The following is a 20,623-nucleotide window of genomic DNA, read 5'->3' on the forward strand; positions in this document are numbered from 1 at the left end:
CATGAACAATTCTTGCAATCACATTTATAGATTTTAATTTTGAACAGTATTTCAGAAATGCCACCAGATGTTAAAAATTACAACAGAACTATGCAATTCACCAAATATGCATGGTTTTTGGAGGGAGCCAGAGAACCCAAACAGAAAGAACCCAAGCAGATATGGGGACCATATAGCACAAATGTCATAAAATGCTGCACAGAAAGGAACTTAAGACATAATATGGTGCATCACTGTGTCACACAACAACATAACTAGAATACAGATGATTTTTATCTTTTCTGGATAAAAACAAATGAAGAATAGTGCAATCAAGACACAGAAAAAAACACTTTATTTAGAAAAGGGAATAATTCCAAAAATGATCAGAATGCAGAGGAAAGTTGAGGGGCAGGAGATTTTAATGGGCAGTCAGCAGTCATCTGAGCTTGAGGTAATGTTCATAATTTGCTCGAAGGACGAACTCAAAGTAGGGTTTAGACTTCAAACAGCTCAGCTCATCCAGATCGAGCAGATCTTTGACATCAGGCAGGTATGTCTGCAAAGAAACTCCTGAAAAATAAACGTAAAAAAATATATTTCAGAAACAAATATGGATTACACATTATTTTTTTAATGTAAGTATATCACGTCAAATACATTTTGGATTAGATGAATTGGAGAGAAACTGAGCACTTCAACAACAAGAATTTCGTCTCACCTTTGCTATTCAAAAAATCAAAGGCAGAAGTTGGACCTGCTCTCCAGATTTGACAAAACGACAGCCCCCCTCCCCCCATCTCTGAACAGATGACTTCAGTGATACATGCTTTATGAGATCCTGTACAAATGTGGGTACCAACTATAGAACAACGACTAGTGAATCATTATTCAATAATGTGTCAGTTATTTCTATTAAGTTATTCATTTAGTTGTTAAATGTGAAAGCAAATACAGTATATTGTAGTTATTGTAGCAAAATAAAAATAAATAAATGTGAGACAGCATTGTGTATTCATTTTACAACATCCAAATTAAAAGACCACAGAATTAGAATAATTGATAATAGCAATCCTACTCTTGGAACAATGCACACATTCTCAAATTTAAAGTGAAACATTTTTAAACATTATCAGAACAAAGCAATGGGTTGTGTTTGGTAGCTACTGGGGGACCAAGGGATACGTGCCCACACCACTGTGCTACCTGTACCCCAGTTTGTTTTTCAAAAAATGGATTTCTCACCTTCCTGTATGAGTTTGAGAAGGATCTTGACGAAGGTGCTGTCCTTGGCGGCTTCCAGAGGGTCGTCAATCCCGTCAGCCGAGGACCAGCTGACAGACACAAACATCAATCAACACGCAGAGGTAAATATAAACAAATTTCACAAGAGACTGCGTTACATGTTAATAAATCAAAGTACCCCTCTAATTTATTGAGAAAAATTAAATGACAAAATCAAAAAAATTCCACAGGTCAATCTTACTCATTTCTCCTGAGTGCTTTACCCAAGATCTCACACTTCAGTGACTCAATGTCGACACAATCCTCCTGCAAGACGAACAGACAATCCACATAAGCTGACTTAAATGTAACGTCATCATGCCCAAACATTGAGCAGACTCCATAAATCAGTACGGTACCTCTTCAATGTACTCCAGCAGATCCAGAGCCTTTTTGAAGTCATACTCATTGGCTCTTCTGTTGTCATCACAAATATATAACTGTGGAGAAGAAGGGAGGAAAACGTGTCATTTTCAAAAAAAATGTCAATATAAACAAGACATTTCGGATGGTTTAAAAATTTCCTTTCATGTTTTAAAGTTCAAAAAACACAAGAAAAATATGGTGTGAAAAAACTCAGCAGTGTCCACAGACAATGTCCTGGTTCCTCCTGACGATCCTCTGCAGAGGTTCTGGGTTGGTTTTCTCTCACCTGTATGAGATTGTGAGCATTGAGCAGAGGCATGGTGTCAGGGTCCTGTTGCTTCTCCTCCAGGAGCTGTCGTGGTAAAGTCTCCTGGTGCAGTAGGAAGCGCTCCTGCTCCAAAATGTCTGATTGGAGAGAATTCAAATCAACTCCTTAGAGGTCTATTATGGAAAGTTAGTATTTTTTAATTTCAAACTAATCTAAGTAACAAATCCCCAACGAGAAGCAGAGCATGCTTTTACCATCAACTTGTTTGTTGAGCTCATCCTCCGGCAGGTCAGACGCCAACACTGTCAGTTTACTGAGCGCCAGCAGCGTCTTCTTTTTCACAAAGTACCTTGTTTCCATGTTGGCCTGGTTGTAGAGTGTTCTGTGAGCCTGCAAACACATGATGCTGCATCACTAACGGCATTTAAATACAAACTACACAAACTGGCTTTTTCCATTTTAACAGTTTAATGTGACTGAAACATTCAATTCCAGCTTGCTAGAAATAAACAGTTCAAAACCAGTATCTGTGATGGTGTTAACGGTGCATTTGCGAACATGGCAGGGATAACCTGCACATTTATAGAGGCACCATTAATGCTACATGATATATTCAGGCTTTGGAGCAACATATGCCGTCAAGTAGACAACATCTTTTTAAGCCAGGACTGTTTCCCTGCAGTCCTGACTTGTCACCCACTGAAAATGATAATGATGCGTTATAAAACGGAAAATTCAACAAAGGAGAAACTTGTGAGCAGCATACAATCATTTTTTGAAATGTGTTGCTGACATCAAAATTTATGACATCATTTTTTCAAAAGCAATTTTTTTCTGTTACAATACGTGAATGTTTTTGTGCTATTTTCAATTACATATGGTTTATTTTTCATTGATTTGAACATTTCAGAATGTTTTTATACTTATATACTACTTACTTTTTATAAATATATTTATATTATGGTGTGCTAAAATAGTTTATTATGATATCAACAGCTTTTCCCTTTCTGATATCAGACATCCATATTGACAATACATTTACTGCAACAATCTAATCAGGAAGTCATTGGACATAACATATGTCCAATTATGATTGATTTGAATAGAGTGTTAATAACATAATTAAAATATAATAGTTTCATCATATTAGGTAAATATCTTTATTGTACTCTAGACCTAAAGAAGATGTTTAGTATGTGTTCATGTATTTGTACATGTCATATTCATAGGTGATACACTTGATGGAAGTGAGCATGGGTCATACACTACGGTAGTCGTGGATGTGGATGTGGTGCAGCCAGCTCAGATGCTGGTGGGACTGCAGGAAGCTGGCCAGCTGCTGGTGCTGAGCGGCTGGCTGGGACAGCAGTTTTCCCCTCTTCCCCTTCTCCATGTACCAACGGAACAGGAAGTCAGAAAAGTTCTGCAGCAAGAGATGAAAAGAGAACGTTATTGAGCAGCTGTCTGAGGAAGCTCCAAAATCAATGAAAGTAAAACTACTGCGTGGTGGACTTAAGGGAAACTGTATAGTGAAGCCAAAACTGCAATATACTGTATGTGCTGAAAAAAATCTTTAAAAATAAAAGTGTCCACAGACACAGATGGAAGAGACATAAAACTGACACCACTGCCCAAACTACACAATGAACAAAATGGCAACCATCATATTTCAAATGACTATTTAATTGCTGGTTTGAAGCTCACAAAAATGAAAGTATAATCATTAGTGTTGACACAATGTTCAGCTGGTTCAAACTAGTAACCCCACTGGATCATGATGCCTAGGTTTCGCATATAAAGTGAATAAATAATCAGTGTTTGAATGGATGAATGGAAAATTAATGGTGAGATACAGAAATGTGGACAGTTTCCTTTCAATAAAAATTTGTTGGACATTTATCTTGTATAAGACATACAAGATAAATGAGTCAGTAAAGAATCCATATTATAAAATCAGTCAGAAATAAAGTTTGTCAGGGATCAGTGCTGTAATGTCTGGTGTATTGTACTGTATGTGTAGGACATTACAGACTTTACTTATACTGTATAGCACTTTTCTAGCCTGACTGACGACTTAAATAACTTTCCAATAACCACATTCACCCTTTGACAACAAACATGAATACAGGGTACTAGTACTACTGAACCACAGCCACCCAACAGCTGTGTACTGTATCAAGGAATTAAGTTGAAAAATATTGTATTTTACCAAGTAAATGCCAAATTAGCTATGGCTAAAAGTCCAGTATGAAATGAATCAGTTGAGTGTTATTTAAAATGTAATCCTGTTTACATTTATCATCCCTATGCTAAAAATAGTGCTTTGGTGTTTCTGGGTCTGTGTACCTGGTCTGCAAACTTGGTCATGTAGTGCTGGAGACGGCTCTGGTTGTCAGTCTGTTCACACATCTGGACTAGAATGTCAAAGTCACAGTACTTCTCAGCCAAGGCCGCCACCCATTGGTACTGTCCCAGGTCCACTGCAAAGCAGAGAACACAACTAGTGGTCTACACTATAGTTACTGGATGTAGTGTGGAATAACCTTCCACAACACATGGTAACATCTTTAGATTTCAACTTGCAAGTTCTGACAGATGTGCCTATCACTTGCAGCTCAGTTTTGAAGAAATCTTGTCTGTTATTTCTTTAATCCAATCTTGAAGTAATTTTCACATATGATTGTGACTTTACTAAAAACTAAATCTAACTAAATGGAGTCATGTGTGAATGAAATGCTCACTAAATGAAGTTCCTGATCACTCCTAGTCCTTTATACAATCATATTATCAGACAAAAAGTATGTAAAAAAAACAAAATGGCAAATATTAAACCCCCACCTTCCATACAAAATTATTTCTTATATCATCTTTTAACAATGTAACAAAATGTAAGGATAAACAAATCAAATCAGATTTTTTTTAACTTAAAGAAACACTATAGATCATTATGAATTGAGGATTATAGTGTCCAAACAGTTAAGGGCATCCATCCTGAGTAAAATTACAATCACATCTCTAGTACAGATGCAAATGAACACCTGCAGGATTTGAGGTGGGATCACTCAGACCACATTCAGGAGTGGTCTAAGCCTCAGACATCACACTCAGTTAATAGTGTGGTCACTAATGTGTCCTAGGTCCAAATGAAGGACCAGCTACTCAACTGATATCCTCTGAATCACTATGAAGATGCAGCAGCTACTGACTGGTTTCCACTCTAATGTAATGTTGAATAGATTTTATTATTACACTCTCAGTGTAATGTCAGTGGCGTTTTGTTTTCCACTTACACAGAGGGGCAAGGACCTCAGAGCGACATTGACTGTACTCCATCTCTAGGCTGTTATAGCGTTCTTGTTGGGCCCCTGGGGGCCTCTGCTTCTGCAGAGATGTCAGCTGGGCCACATAGCCCCCCAAGTAGATATCTAGTAATGCCACCAGCTGCTCGCAAAGAGTGCTGCGCAGCTCCGAGTCAGCATGCGGGTACACGGACTGCAGGATGATCTCATGCTGGCGAGAGATGACTGTCCGAACACCTTTGACACCTCCAGATGCTGCAGGTGAAAAGACAGTTTTCATGTTAAAAAGTCCATTGTTCATGTTAAGGGCAGCATTATTTATGTATTACATTTCATTACAATGTTGTTATCACTTAAATTACATTAGATAATATATGTTACACTGGGATAACACCAGGGGTGGACAGTAACGGAGTAAATTTACTTAAGTACTGTACTTAAGTAAGGATTCTGAGGATTTTTACTTTACTTAAATACTAGAATTCTATCATACTTATTACTCTTACTCGAATACATTTCCAAGGCAAAGATTTTTACTGTTACTCGAGTTAATTTCTGAGAAGGCTCATGAATACTCGTTACTTTTAGGTTTGCCTGCTGTTATTTTTATGTCCCCACCCCCCCACCCCTAAAATGCAACTGGCCACACGCAGTGTTCGTCAAAGAAGGAAACCTATCACAGTACACGTTCTCAACTGGGATTTACGTAAAAGCGGAAATACGTCATCTCCTACCCAATCAGCTCAAAACAAGACCGTGGTGGCAACGGCGACTGTCGAAGAAGCCTCCGTTGAATCTGATGAACATGATGAGGCGGGGGAAGAAAACCCATGGTCTTATCTTAAGGATATGTTTGAGTTTGTAGAAGTGAAAAAGGACAACGCGGACTCAGACAAGAAAAAGTACATTTTCAAATGCTTATTGTGTTTGCCGAAGAAAAACTGACAAAAGTCACACCTAGAGACCTCTTGTCACTTAATTTTAAAGTACTACAGACTGACAGAGACTGGCGGACACAGGGCCACAGAGACACACAGACTGGGGGGCAGGGGGAGACACACAGATTGGGGGGGGAGACAGACAGTCTGGGGTAGACAAATATTGTGGTACTGGCATATATGCTTTCCAAAAGCATTTGGAGTATGTAATGGAAATTTTTTTTACCATTTGTCTTCAGACACTGATGTTGGACGAGAAGGCCTGGCTCACAGTTTCTGCTCTAATTCAGCCTAGAGCTGTTCTTTTGGATTGAGGTCAGGATTATGTGCCAGGCCTAACCACCCCCAAAACAACAACAAAAACAAAAAAACAAACAAAAATCCCCAAAATGTTTATAAAACTATTCACCTAGGTTTGCAACTACAAACCTAGGTGTTTGATTTTATACACCCATGGCCATGGAAGTAATTGGAACACCTGAATAGCTGAGGAATACAATATATCGTATGTGATATGTATTTGAAGTAATTTTCATTGAAACCAGTGACAAACAAGCTGATGGGGAAGAAAGAAGATCTGAAGATGCTTTGAATGAGTTTGTCTAACCTGTCCATGGGATATATTCAGGCTCTGCATCAGCGTTTTCAGAGGCTCTGTATATGGAGGCCTTGGTCTCCCTGTACTGACCGGCAGCCTGAAGACTGTCCTGTGTGCACACACACACGCACACACACACACGTTAGTTATTTAACTTCACAAAATTGGTATAAGTGTTTTTTAATAACGTCAGTGATGTGCTCTTCCATTTATGCCAGCACACGTCCTTCACCTTAATGATATTGTTGATGTTGAGAACCACTTCAGCCCACTGCACCGAGTCGACCGTGTTCTCCTTCAGAGTTCGCTCTTCCTCCTCCAGCAGACAGTCGAACACAGAGGAGATCTGAGACACCTGGGAACGCACACGATAAATAGCTTAGATATAAACCACATGCATGAATGCAGAAGAACAGTCAGACACACACCTCTCTGAAGAAGACGTCAGCAGCAGTGAGACTGGGCGGCACGGCAGTGTTGTTCCTCTGCAGTGCAATACTGATGGCCCGGTTCACTAGCTCAGGGTGTTTGCTGTGGTGGTTCTTTAGCACCATGGCTGCCTGAAGCTTCTCGGCATGTTCGCAGAGCAGCAGCCTTGTTGCCATGGGAGAAGAACGTACTGTCACCTGACCAAGTCGATCCAGTAGACCCACCTGTAAAGAGAACATGGTTACCATCACTTCAGGCATTCATCTATAAAGCTGATCCTTTACGGAACCTAAGCAGGAGAAAGGCAATGAATTCAACACAGGCATGACACACAGGACAGTTTGTAAGTTGTCACTTTTACAATTACTATTGTGAGAATTCTAAGTCGCTATCTTCTTCGGACTTTTGAGGGAAGCTTAAACACCGAGCAACACCAGGAGAACCGCACTGACCACCCCTTCTACCTTTATGTCTTTTCTATGCTATGCTACGTCATAGGCTCCACTTCACTCCCACTGCTTGAGGCTACGTTAGCCTCTTCTAACATTACACACATCAATTCCTGAACAGACCATGTCCTCAGACGTAAACACAGATGACTGGTGTTCTGAGCAACAGCACCACCTTGTGAACATTTACAAGACAGTCCTTGCAGGCAGCAGCTGAGGTGAAATACGTATTTGATGTTTCTTGGTCCAACACAAATTATTAGTTAATGAAGCATTGTATGGTATTAATCAAGTTTAACATCATTGAATCTAAAATTAAAGTGATAACTATACCTTTGTGCTCCATGTCACAGTCCAAACTAAGGTTAATGTTTGTACATTCCACAAAGGGGATGTATTGTAATTGTCAGCGTTTCTGTGTTGGTTCGTACATCCGTTAGTACATCAAATATTTTTGCATTCATTGCAGATAGAAAGATGAAACAAAAAGCACAATACTCGGGTGGCAAAGGGGATGAAAATGAGATGATGACCTTGACCTTGAGAAAACTAGGTCAAGGTCAAATTTCAACTTTTATACTCGTCGCAAATTTTTGGAAGGCAAAAATTTGGCTTCTGGATACCGTACGTGCATCCAGAAGTGCGCTACGTGTTCTTTTTAAAGCACAAAAGTGCTTTAAACAGTCGATAAGAGTGTGGGAAAAAGGTAATACAGATAGAAGGTGGTTTAATATCAGTATGTAGAGAGTTCATAAACATTTAAATTACCACAAATAAGATAAGTTTAATAATAATAATAAGTTTGTTGCTATATCGTGGAATTCGTTTGTCGCTTGTGGTTCCTGGAACGCGTTAACCACAAGGAACGATGGCGCACTGTACACCTTTTTAGATACACATCTCTGAAACCTGGTGAGATATAATCACAAAAAAAAGTAACATTTTCAGAAAGTCAAAGGCACAAAAAAGTGTAGGTATGGGTAAAATGTTGAATTCAGGGGTGTCGCGGGATGTTGCAGTCCCTAACTGCCTTGCTGCTTTGTGGTAGTGGTAGACAGATCGATCCAAGTATTGAAAGTATTGATACCAAGTCGGCATTGACATTGGGTCGATCCTAGCCGGGTGAGATCGATTCCTTAAGTTCCACTCTTGTTTGCAAAAAGGAAACAGATTGTCAGACTTGCCTGTGTCAGCGCAGAGCAGGCAAACTGTGCACCACCTCCCCCCGTCTTGTGTTTAGATGTTGCACCTTATTTATTGAAAAGTATCGATATCGGCGATACTGGCCTGTATTTACTTGGTATCGCATCAATTTCAAAATAAGCAGCTTTGCACACCACTATTTCAGGGTATACATCTGATCTGCCTAGTTTTGCTCAAAAGAAGTTGTCATGACATAGTTATCTCCCATCATCTTCACCTCCATAGACTGTGTTTCTGCATAACTTACTTGATTTGTAAATGGATGTGCTTTTGATTTTGCTCTGTGTTAAATTTGGGAGATAATCCTATCTTTATTCTCATAAATATATATATAAAAAAAGACCGATTTTCTGTTGAAGTGCATGATATTTACACGGTAGCAGCTACTGGCGGCACCAAACCTTAAAAGAAACAATAAATTTACATATAATGCAGAAGTGTAACTGCCAATATTTTAGGAACTGAATACAAGCAGAAGAAAGGCCAAAACAAATGAGGACGGTAAGCAGACACCTGACGAGCTTAACCTGCCGTTTCATTCTATACTGTACATAAATATCTTCCAACAACCCAGAACTAAATATATATCAGAACGAATACCACCTCCACTATATATTTATTTGTGTGTGTGTGTGTGTGTACCTGGAGCAGGAAGTCCATGAAGCAGCCGTGGGCCTTCATCTTGTCCTCCAGCTGGTGGAGGATGATGAGGGAGGTGAGGGGAAATCCAGTGCTTTCTGGAACAAAAACACAGTTATCTTGAAATAAACAGTGAGCAAACTATTTGAATGACCTACTCAAAACCACCACCATTTTGGTCTAATTGTTAATTTCCTATCAACGTTATTTCCCCCCTAAATTAAACCTTATTTAAAAGGTTTTTAGAAATTGTTCATTTTTTTTGTAATTACACCACTAACCTGATTTGCTGATACAAGGCAAGATGGATCCATGCCTATTGATCATGTTATCTAAATGTAGTGGCAGAAATCATAACTTATCAGATCAGGTAACTCTACACAGGCAGTGGGAATTATGGCCTCAGTTTTCTGCTATAGGCTGACAGAGGCTGCACCTGGTGTGATATTCTGCTACTGTAGTCAAACTGCATTAAGGTTCAAAGATCCTTTTCTTGGTAGCTTGCAGAAATGAGTTGTTATGTGAGTTACTGTTCTACATTGTCCTTTGACCTCTAGCATCAAAAAGGCATTTTCAACCAAAGAACTGATGCTCACTGGATAAAGGATAACGTCTCACTGGATAAAAGTAGTCTTACAGATAGATAAGATAGATAGATAAGATAGATAGATAAGATAGATATAGAGATAGATATACTTTATTTATCCCAAACTGGGAAATTTAGGAAACAATTACACTTTAGTTACAAAAAGTTGTCTGTAAACTGAAGAGTTTGTAAGTTGTTATTTATTATATTTGAATCTATAATTGTCATTTGAGGTCATTTCAGTGCCGTTACTACTCTACTACTACATGAACGTACTATTCTCTAAGACGTACCAATAATAACTACAGGATATAAAAACAACATATAATTGAAATAAAATACAGCTATACCTCAGTTTATGTTGTTTCCATTAAAGTCATCCTCGATAAAATGTTTTTCAAAAGAATACATGGAAAAACATTACGTAATTACGTTTATGTCATTTTACTCGACTTTATATCTGTCCGTCACAAATACTGGAATCGTAAAATAACAAGAAAACTGTTAAAAGAAACACAACTGTTTCATCTGCCTGTTGATGTGACGTACACATAATTATTTTGAAATTTGAACATTGGCTTGATTAGAAAAATATTTATAGTGGGAGAATTGTAACTTCCCAAATAACTAAGTTGATTGTAAGATCCTTGTTTATTATAAATTTGAAGAAATACTTCACCATTTACCTCTCTGATCAATTTCAAAATTTTCATCAAGAATTTTCAGTGAGAGGTGCATAAACCCTGTTTTTCCTGCTTACCATCAGGGACAGACTCAGCCCAGCGTGGGTCAGAGGCCGGGTAATCATCCACCAGATCCAGGTTTATTTGTGTCACGATGCTGTCCAACTCAGCACCCTCCTCACAGTCAGCAGGGAAGAGTTCGTCTGTGACCAGCTGAGCTCCAACTAGATCATTTCTGACAAAAAAGTGAGGATTTTCAGTCACTACTATAGCAGTAACTAAATCTATACATTTTAAATACATACTGTATTTGAAAACCAATACAGTAAATAAATAAATAAACTTCCTAAGCAGGCACTTTATCAGTAATGACTTTCCCTGATCTTTTGTGTTACATATTTCAGGTAACTAAACCAGGCAGAATTTTGTGGAACTATCACCAAATTACAGCTATGCAGTGGGTAGTGCTGTTGCCTCACAGCAAGAAAGTCCCAGATTCCTCCCACCACAAAAAACGTATGTAGTTGATTGTTTGAGTTAATGTTTCTCTTTCATGTGGCCCTGCTGGTGTCCTATCCGAGGTGCACCCGACCTATCGCCTCTAGGGAGCTGGCATAGCCTCCAATAGAACCTGTGAACCTTAATTTTGGATAAACAGTGAAGTGAAATTGTAACAGTTGTCTTATCTTTAAGAGAATGAATGAATTAATGAACAAACAATCTAGTGTATTTCTTTACATCTTCAAGTGGGACACACACACACACACACACACCCTCACATGTGACAAGAGGTTGAAGAAAATGGAAGGATGTTAAGTTGGTAACTACGGGGATACAAGAATCAGTCAAAATCTGTACTCATTTACACTACTCCAATGGGGATAAACAGCATCTGGATTTCCTCTGAATCTCCTAAATGGTGGGACACTCGTGAAATTCATGCATCACATAAACAGAAAAGACTTTGTTAAGCCATTCCAGTCTCTGTCAACCAGAGCATAGACCCGCCTCCCTTTGCAAACAGACGCCCAGCACACTGATCGGGTGTTGTAGTTTTTGTTTCTGCAGTGACAGGCTGCTGGGTCCTGTAGGAGAATAAGCATTCAAAGTTCTTCCTCTTTTTCTGACTGACTTACCGACAGAACTGCAGGAAAGCACCCTTTAGAAGTTTGGTTTTGTCCTCCTGAGCTATAGGTTCCGCTCTGGTTGGAGTCTCCATGGACGAAACCTTTAATTTCAAATGCATTACGATTCAGTCACAGACACAGGTTTCTGTGCCATTTCCTTTGCTTCTTTAGTCTTTTTGAATCATAAAAAATTCTAATGGCTCCAATATAATAAAATAATAAATTAAAATATCAACTCTATTACAGGAGCCAGGCTGTTTTACCTCTGGAGCAGCAGCCAGCGAGGAGCAGAGTGAGTCCTCCATTGTTTCTGGAAGGATGGATGCACTCTCTCGGGCCACCACTGCCACCAGGCCACTGTTCTGAGAGAAGAAAACCGGCAGGTTTGCGCAGCAGCCTCCTCCAAGTAGACCATCACCTGGACAGATGTGATTTTTAAAGCAGAAAGAAAGCTTTATTTATTTATTTAAATTTTATATACGTTTCTTGACAGGGATGCACGGTTGTCAGACAGCGTTAAAATGCACTTCCATTCAACAAAATATTGACAATTTTTCCATTTCTCCATTTAAATATCGAACCCGGAAATTGCCATTAAGTTTTGATCTCATGCGAGAAACTCACGAGTCACGATTGTCACCTACGTGATTCTGCCTTATTAACATCAACCAAACAGCAAAACGACGTCTGCTCATTTCACACGCTGCAGTGAGAGCAAGGAGTTAGTTAGACCCTCCAGAGCAAGCAAAAGCTATCGCTTATGCTGTTGGGTTTGTCTGTCTGTTAAAGCGCTTTGAAATGTCTGCTGATGTGATTAAGCACATACAGATACAAATAAAGGTTGATTATCACCATGCCTCTGAAAAAAATGCAAAAGTTGGAGAAAAACCAAGTGACAATGAGTGCTTTCTTTCATAAAAAACAATCAAAAGTTAATAAAGGAAAAGAGTCAGATATTACTGACATATTACTGAAATGTGTGTAGATAAGGCTCTGCCAGCTTGGTGCAGTGTCCACAGGAGAATACGGTGTATGAATTAAAGGCAAAGAAAAGCATTGAGTGAAAAGCAAAATTTTTTTTAAAAATGGTACGTCTTTCATTATTTCTAATAGGTTTTTTTTATGAGGACCAGGCTTTAACATTTTGATAAAACTAATTTAACCTTTTTTCTCTTTACTCTAATAGTTATGATGTCATTAATAAAAACATGGAAATTAACAGTTTGTTTAGTTTTTATATTGTACTATAGGCAAAAATCCTTCCGTATATTCTACCGTATATTCTGTTTTACTTTTGGGATGAATCAACGTCAATTTGGGATGCACAATTTTTTCTCGAAGCGCATCCCAGGTATGTACTACTTTCTTGAGGTGAAATGAACTGTGACTTATTATGATCCCCGAAGGGAAATTAAGACAGCACACTCTAGTATCTAAGACAGAGTACATGTGTGTGAATGAGAGGAACCCAAGTGGAAGAGTGAGGTTACAGGGAGAAGAGATCAAGAAGGTGGAGGACTTTAAGTACTTAGGCTCAACAGTCCAGAGCAATGGAGAGTGTGGAAAAGAGGTGAAGAAGCGTGTACAGGCAGGATGGAACGGGTGGAGGAAGGTGTCAGGTGTGATGTGTGATAGAAGAGTTTCAGCTAAAATGAAAGAAAAGGTGTACAAAACTGTGGTGAGACCAGCGATGTTGTTTGGTCTAGAGACAGTGTCACTGAAGAAAAGACAGGAGACAGAGCTGGAGGTAGCAGAGATGAAGATGCTGAGGTTCTCTCTGGGAGTGACCAGGAAGGATAGGATCAGGAATGAGTACATCAGAGGGACAGCACATGTTAGAGGTTTTGGAGATAAAGTCAGAGAGGCCAGACTGAGATGGTTTGGACATGTCCAGAGGAGAGATAGTGAATATATTGGTAGAAGGATGCTGAGTTTTGAACTGCCAGGCAGGAGGCCTAGAAGAAGACCAAAGAGGAGGTTTATGGATGTAGTGAGGGATAACATGAAGGTAGTTGGTGTGAGAGAAGAGGATTCAAAGGACAGGGCTAGATGGAGGAAATTGATTCGCTGTGGCGACCCCTGAAGGGAAAAGCCGAAAGGAAAAGAAGAAGAAGACACTCTAGTATCTTTGTTAATCATACGCATGCCAATCTATATATGTTAGTGTGTACAGACCCCCATAATACACAAACACACACAGCACAACTATGTTTTGGCATCAAGCCTTCATCAGTGAGTCAAAGACCATGTTTGATAAAGGCATTTAAATTGTTTTAGAAGAAAATACCTTGGAGTTTCCTAACTATCAAATCTTGTGATTGCTCGCATTATACAAAGGTAAGTAATTCCTAAGACATTTTGGATCCTGGTCATCATCACTAATTGTTCCTCAGGCCCAAATCCTATCCTCCAATTGTCCTCAAATTCTATTCAAAGTAACACAGTTCACACAAAATCATACAGATCAGCTCGACATAGACGTATTTCCTCCACATAAGTAAGGCACAATTTGTAGATGGCATACCACTCTTTACCTGTCCTCAAAGAAAAAAACAAATACATTTGAAAAAATAAATAAATAGAACTATATCACCAGAACTGTAATATCTTCAATTACAGTACTGGCTTCTTTTGGAGCATTTAAAGCTTCTATACTTAAATATCCCTTCACTGTATTATCTCATTTTAAAATGTTGGTTGATTAGAAGGTAGAAGCATAAGGTTGTTTTTTTTCTCACCAGGTGAATTAAAACTGATATTTTCGTCAGGTGGTCCTCCCCTGCTGGTTCCTGTTGCACAAGCAAACACCAGCTCCTTGTTATACAGGAAGGCAGTAGAGCCGGGAGAGGGTGGTAGCACCAGCCTCGTAGCCTGAAGGGCCTCCTCACTCTGACGAAATGCAAAAACATATTCAATAATAATGTCACCGCAACATCATCATTGCAAAGAAATTTAAGATCCAGCAAGTTGATTGTTAGAGTTTCACATAAAGGCAGAAGAGTCAGAAAAGTCAGCGGACATCAGGATTAGGACTGACCTGGAACGGAGGGTTGTACTTGGTGACTTCAACAGTGAACTGGTCGGAGATGGTGGCTCCGCTGTCCTGCAGGGTGACTAGGCAGAAGTAAGCCAGGCATGGAGTGTCTGACAGATGCCAGGCCGCAGCCAAAACCACCAGACCCACTCTGAAACCACACAATATGATCTCTGACTTGGAGGGACTTGAGATATTCTCTTTTATATACCTACAATTAAACAACAGTCGAATGATCTTTTTGATTCATGACATGATTGTCAATGATGGTGGAATTATGTTATGTGTATTGTATGTTAAATGCTGACCGGTTATTCTCGTTTACAAAGAGGATGACCAATCACAAGTAGTGACAGACAATGTCAAAGTGAGCTGCGAATTTAAAACAACACGAGTTTCCACAACACGTTACACACCACTGTTGTCACAGACTAACCTGACACAGACACACACATGAACAGAAACAAATGAACAAACTCACTGGCTACGCTTCATATCAAGGTATGACACATTCGCACCCTCCTTCATCTCCTCATAGTTGCTCTCTGAACCCTGGTGGGAGAAAAATGTTGATGAAATATTGTTTATATAAGACCATACAGTCCAAATTCTTTGCCCACCTTTACGCTACCAGTTCAAGACTTTGGTGAGCCATTCCAGTCTTTGTCAACCTGAGCATAGACCCGCCATCCTTTGCAAGCAGAGGGTAAATAAAACACACGCGCCTACTGTACTTTTTTCCACCCAGTTTCGCAGTTTTATATTAAACATACAAAAGTGGAAATGTGGCATAGCTGTCATGTCATGTCATGTCATTTCGCTGTGTGTCACATGTGTAAAATGTAGTTATTCATGTTGCTGTGTTGCACATCAAAACTCTTTGGTGTATGAAACATGGAATATATATTTTTTAAACATCACACAAATGGAGTCGAGTTATGCTGGCATTCATTGGCAGTAATGATGGATTCCATGAGTTGAGTAAAAAAAGAAAAAAGAAAAAAGAAAATGTCACACAGGCATAAATATCCAATCCATACGGGTACCAATTTTCCAATTTAAATTTTAGAAATTGAAATTTGAAATGATACGACACGGTAATCATTTACATCAGGCTGAAATATAAAATATAACTTTCACGTGAGATGGGCCACTGTGTGACAGAATGAAGCTGATATTGCTAAACACAGTATATAATGTACAACCCAATGCACGAGATCATCGTGTATTCTTTTACTGACCCAGATGGCATCTGCAATGCTCTCAGTCAGAGCTCTCTGCACGTCCCAGCTGAGGGTTTGGTGCTCATAGTTGTCATCCACCTCCCATTTACTCAGACTGGAGTTGGTCAGTGTATACAGGCAGCTAGCGCCATCCAGCCACAACACACTTTGGAGCTACGGCAGAGACAACATACAAGTAAACCAACAGCAAATTCAACAGTTAAAATACAAAACAAAAACAAAAACTGTAAATACACCTGAGGATTTGTCTTAAACTGTTCACATGATCACTATAAAAGCACCACTAAATAGTTTTGACACAGCTTAATCTATGTTTTTTGTACATTTAAAAAAAAATCTTTTAAAATGACTGACTGTGTCGTTGGCTGGAGGGGAGAGTATGCCGAACAGGCTGGAGACACGACGCCCGATGCCAGAGAGCATCCCCTGTCCCTGCATCAGGGCTCTGTACTGCAGCTTTCCCAAAGAATCCACACTTGCTCTCAGCAATCGATTCCTCACTGAAGACAAGATGAAGCTTTCACCCTGAGAGATAAAGTCAGAAATAAATACCAACAGCAGGTATATTAAAACCACACTGAAAGGAGATTAAAGGCTTTTAAATACAAATATTGGCAGAGGGAGACACTAAGATAAACATGATTTACTGACAATTCACTTACTCTGATGGCAACAACAAAGTTACACAGATCTCCCAGGTCCACATCTGTGTCTGTATAGTTGCCATCCTGAGCCAGGCTGGGCCAAAAGCGAGCCACTCCCTCCATGGCCACCGCCAGGACAGAGACAGCCTGAAGGCCAGCCGTCTCCAAGGGTGAAGCTGACGTTACAGCTATGAGATCAGCGGTGTAGTTGTACTCACTGCTGGGGAGCTGAAGCTCCTTACACACTGACAGCTGCAGGAAAAACAGAATGTGTTGAACTTAATGAATTAATGAATGAATGTCTGACAACAACACATTGTGAACTCGAACAAAAGATAGTTAATGTTTATGAATTCTATCAAAATGTTTTCATCATTGACAAAATTGTCTTTCAAATCTTGACCTGTATCTATCACTTCCCTCAAATCTGACTGCTGGTTTGTTGATGATACAAACAGAACAATGAGTGTATGTTAACAATCCTTGTGATGGTGGATCTGTAACTGCTGTCTTGAAGTACTGCACATATGTCACGCTTCCTGCAACGTCATCAATGTTTTAGTTTTCAAAATCTTTTCAAGAGAGTTGAACTTGACCTTGGCTACAGCAGTCTGACAGATCTTCCAGATGATCAGTCTCTCTCCACACACCATCCACGCCCAGCCGCTCTCATTCACCTCCACTGAGATCTGGTCATCAGCTGCAGAAACCAACAATAACAGGTCCTCTGTGTTAACACCACAAACAGTCATCTTACACAGAAAACAACATCAACAAGAAATGAAAAATGGAAAACAATATAAAAAACACACACACAAAAAAATCCTTGGCTCAAACACATAACATTCCAAAGAGAGACACGGTCTACATTACCGTCAGCCATCGTCAGGGTCTCCATCACTTTGACAAGCAGCGACGAGCCGAAGGTTTGCACGTCGTAGTGGATCGACTCAGCAGCCGCATGGCTCTGCGCTCTGGTGGGTGTCGACCTGCCAGAGATCACATGAGAGCTGACCTACAACTACCAGACACGTCAATCCGAAATAAAACAACAACAACAACAACACGCCATTCAACGTGGACAGACATTTGAACTTAAAAGTTATTAAAATCTAAACAACAGAAAGTGAGAGGGCGTTTTCACCCACCGAGCTGACAGAGTCGTCCTCCGCGGGGAGAACAGGAGACTGGGCGCCGCAGAGGGGATGCTCTTCCTCCCGGTGGCTCTGCCCTGGTGTCGGCGGCCGGAGCCCAGGGCGGCGCGGGGACTGAACATGTCTGCTGTGAGAGGTGGAACTGACCAACGATGAAGAACTATATGAAATCCCTGCCGGTAGAGTCTAACGCCAACAAATCACACGTTACAATATCATCCGAACGGCGCGCGGTGTTGTCGCGTAAGAAATACGTCATCAAAGAGCGTGTGAAGATTTTGTCATGCTATTTTTTTTTTTGCGGCGGTTGGCATCCAGCTTTACTGGTGCGTTACCGCCACCTGCTGCCCTGGAGTACACACGCACTAATAGACACCGGTGAAACCCACTCTAACTGTAATGACACAGAGCTGCCCTCAAGTAACTTACTCCTGTAAAAGCTATTATTTCCTGTAAAAAAAGAAATAAATAAATCTCTGTGTTCTTTTTAAAAGCATTACTGCAGCCTATTTTGTATGTTTATGTCCAGTCATCATTTGATTATGAAATCCTTTAGGCTTTGTTCTATCATTGTACAGTATTTATCATTCCAATTCCATCCTCATTGCCAGCAGTTTTGTGAGTCAGGGCATCATCCACTAATTAGACAGCTGATGGTTTGAGCCTCAGGCCCCCGTGTCTACATGCCAGTGTTTACCTGAGTGAGTGACTTATCTCCAACAGGAATGGGTCAAATGCTGTTTCTCAACTCATCCACCCTGTCATACCAACATGTGCTAGAACCAAAAGACTTTCACCTGCTTTTCTTGATAAACAATTAAAGTGAATGAATTTTATACAGTTTATCATGATGTTGTTGGTGTGATCTCAAGCTTCTTTTCTATTATTTTCTCCACTTGTTTTAAAATTACCAGCATCTGCAATGTGCGTACTTAAGACATTATGTTCTTCTGCTTATTCCAGTTCCACATACCATCATCCGGCAGGTTGTAGCTTCTATGTAAATCTACCAAAAAAAAAGAAAAAAAATAAGAGTATTCTGTCAATACATGGTATCCATATGCATCTTTATTCTGCTAGTCTATATCAGGCCACACAAGAGCCACTGTTTTCAAACATCATAACTCTTAAATCTTGTGCAGTCTGTTGTGGGACCTACACATGAACGTGGTCACACGCCTGATGTGGTTTTATGTTATGATTTGCCTGTTTTTAACATGGAGGTCTGTGATGTTTTTCTACAATCGTAAGCTTGTACTGTTCGAAGCTGCTGTTCGCTTTCACACAGTTCAGACTGACGAGTCTGCTCTCAGACGGCGAGTTATTAACCCCTCCACTGCTGCTGTCTTCTCGGCTGATTTTGGACAGAGGTGTGCTATTCCAGAACCAGTATGAGGATACGGAAGCTGTTGACTCCTGGTTTCTGAGAACCTGTCAAACTGTCATGGATGTTGCAGCTCCACTAAAGACCAAAATACATGCAAATGTATCGGAGCCTAGGCTGAATGAAACAACCCCGTGCTGCCAGACAAGAATGAGAAGAGAAGAGCAAAAATTTAAAAAAGGACAAACTACAAGTGTCTTGTCAAATATTAAGAGATTGTGGGCGTAATTATCAAAACACTGAAGTATGCAAAAAGAATATTTCTCTGATCTTGTTGTTTTGAATTCACACACACCTTGTGTGTCGTTTAAAGTTATCAACTCAGCTCTGAATCCACCACACTGTTGGAACTGACACCGCTCCTGCATTGTGTAAAAAATTCTGACCTTTGTCATTGGTAAAGTGTCCTCTGCCAGAGCACTTGTTGCACCTTTCCAGCCACCCGTCAATCTCAGTCGGCTGCACTAGTGTTTGACAGATTTGAAGTTAAAACAAAACTCACTAGGTTTCAAACTTAGGTTTTGAAAAAACTACATTAGGTACTAAATAGGTTTTGAACTGACTGCGTTTTGAGTTAATATTCAACATAACTATTATTAACAGTGTATTTGTCTTTTATGTTTCCACTTTGTTTGCACTTTTACACCCTTCATACCAACACACATAATTCTGCCACAATATGAAGGGTGTTGATATCTTTATTACACCATTGCACATACATTTTATATTGTACATATCTGTTGTGTATTTTGGTGTTGGTGTTCTGTGTATCAAGTCTGTTTTTTGCTCTTCGCACCCTACATTTCTTTTTTGTGCACCAATCCTGCTCTATGTACCTTTAATTGCCCCTGGGGCCTGGGGGACAAATCAAGTTTTTTTTTATTTGAATTGAATTTAAAAAATGACATGGGTTGGCTCTACCTGTCTTCTTCTCCTTTCGGCTTATCCATTCAGGGGTCGCTACAGCAACCTCCATCTAACCCTGTCTTCTGCTTTCTCTTCTCACACCAACTACCTTCATGTCCTCTTTCACTACATCCATAAACCTCCTCTTTGGTCTTCCTCTAGGCCTCCTGCCTGGCAGTTCAAAACTCAGCATCCTTCTACCAATACAGGTACTTCTCAAAAAATTAGCATATTGTGATAAAGTTCTTTTTTTCTGTACTGTACTAATAAAAATTAGACTTTCATATATTTTAGATTCACACAACTGAAGTACTTTAAGCCTTTTATTGTTTTAATATTGATTTCTGCAAAAAAGTAAAGAAAAACCAAAAATCTCAATCTCAAAAAATTAGCATATTTCATCTGACCA

The 20,623-nt window shown here is 39.7% G+C and overlaps 1 protein-coding gene across 1 annotated transcript; it reads right to left on the reverse strand.

The window, feature by feature from the left end:
• Nucleotides 1–18,170, reverse strand: nup133 (nucleoporin 133). The gene is made up of 25 exons (XM_068320827.1): nucleotides 17,919–18,170; nucleotides 17,644–17,759; nucleotides 17,367–17,470; nucleotides 16,789–17,022; nucleotides 16,481–16,651; nucleotides 16,124–16,279; nucleotides 15,364–15,434; nucleotides 14,886–15,033; nucleotides 14,587–14,737; nucleotides 12,112–12,266; nucleotides 11,858–11,949; nucleotides 10,799–10,956; nucleotides 9,456–9,550; nucleotides 7,161–7,385; nucleotides 6,965–7,087; nucleotides 6,742–6,841; nucleotides 5,188–5,451; nucleotides 4,244–4,377; nucleotides 3,162–3,320; nucleotides 2,152–2,287; nucleotides 1,916–2,034; nucleotides 1,623–1,703; nucleotides 1,466–1,530; nucleotides 1,225–1,313; nucleotides 1–552 (listed from the first exon to the last, which is right to left on the reverse strand). Exons 1-25 carry the CDS (start codon nucleotides 18,044–18,046, stop codon nucleotides 419–421), a joined length of 3,408 nt encoding a protein of 1,135 aa, XP_068176928.1. The 5' UTR covers nucleotides 18,047–18,170; the 3' UTR covers nucleotides 1–418.
• Between the last annotated feature and the right edge of the window lie 2,453 nt (nucleotides 18,171–20,623).

This window comes from Antennarius striatus, chromosome 8 (genome assembly GCF_040054535.1).
Source record: "Antennarius striatus isolate MH-2024 chromosome 8, ASM4005453v1, whole genome shotgun sequence".
Taxonomy (NCBI): Eukaryota; Metazoa; Chordata; class Actinopteri; order Lophiiformes; family Antennariidae; genus Antennarius; species Antennarius striatus.

What these genes read in the sequence shown, in the direction of transcription:
- nup133 (XM_068320827.1), bottom strand. Translation starts at nt 18,046, where the DNA reads ATGTTCAGTCCCCGCGCCGCCCTGGGCTCCGGCCGCCGACACCAGGGC. An exon ending in GACCCTGACGATGGCTGACG is followed by an intron (nt 17,471 to 17,643) that starts GTAATGTAGACC and finishes TGGTTTCTGCAG; the next exon opens with CTGATGACCAGATCTCAGTG. An exon ending in TGCTGGAGTACATTGAAGAG is followed by an intron (nt 1,531 to 1,622) that starts GTACCGTACTGA and finishes TTCGTCTTGCAG; the next exon opens with GAGGATTGTGTCGACATTGA.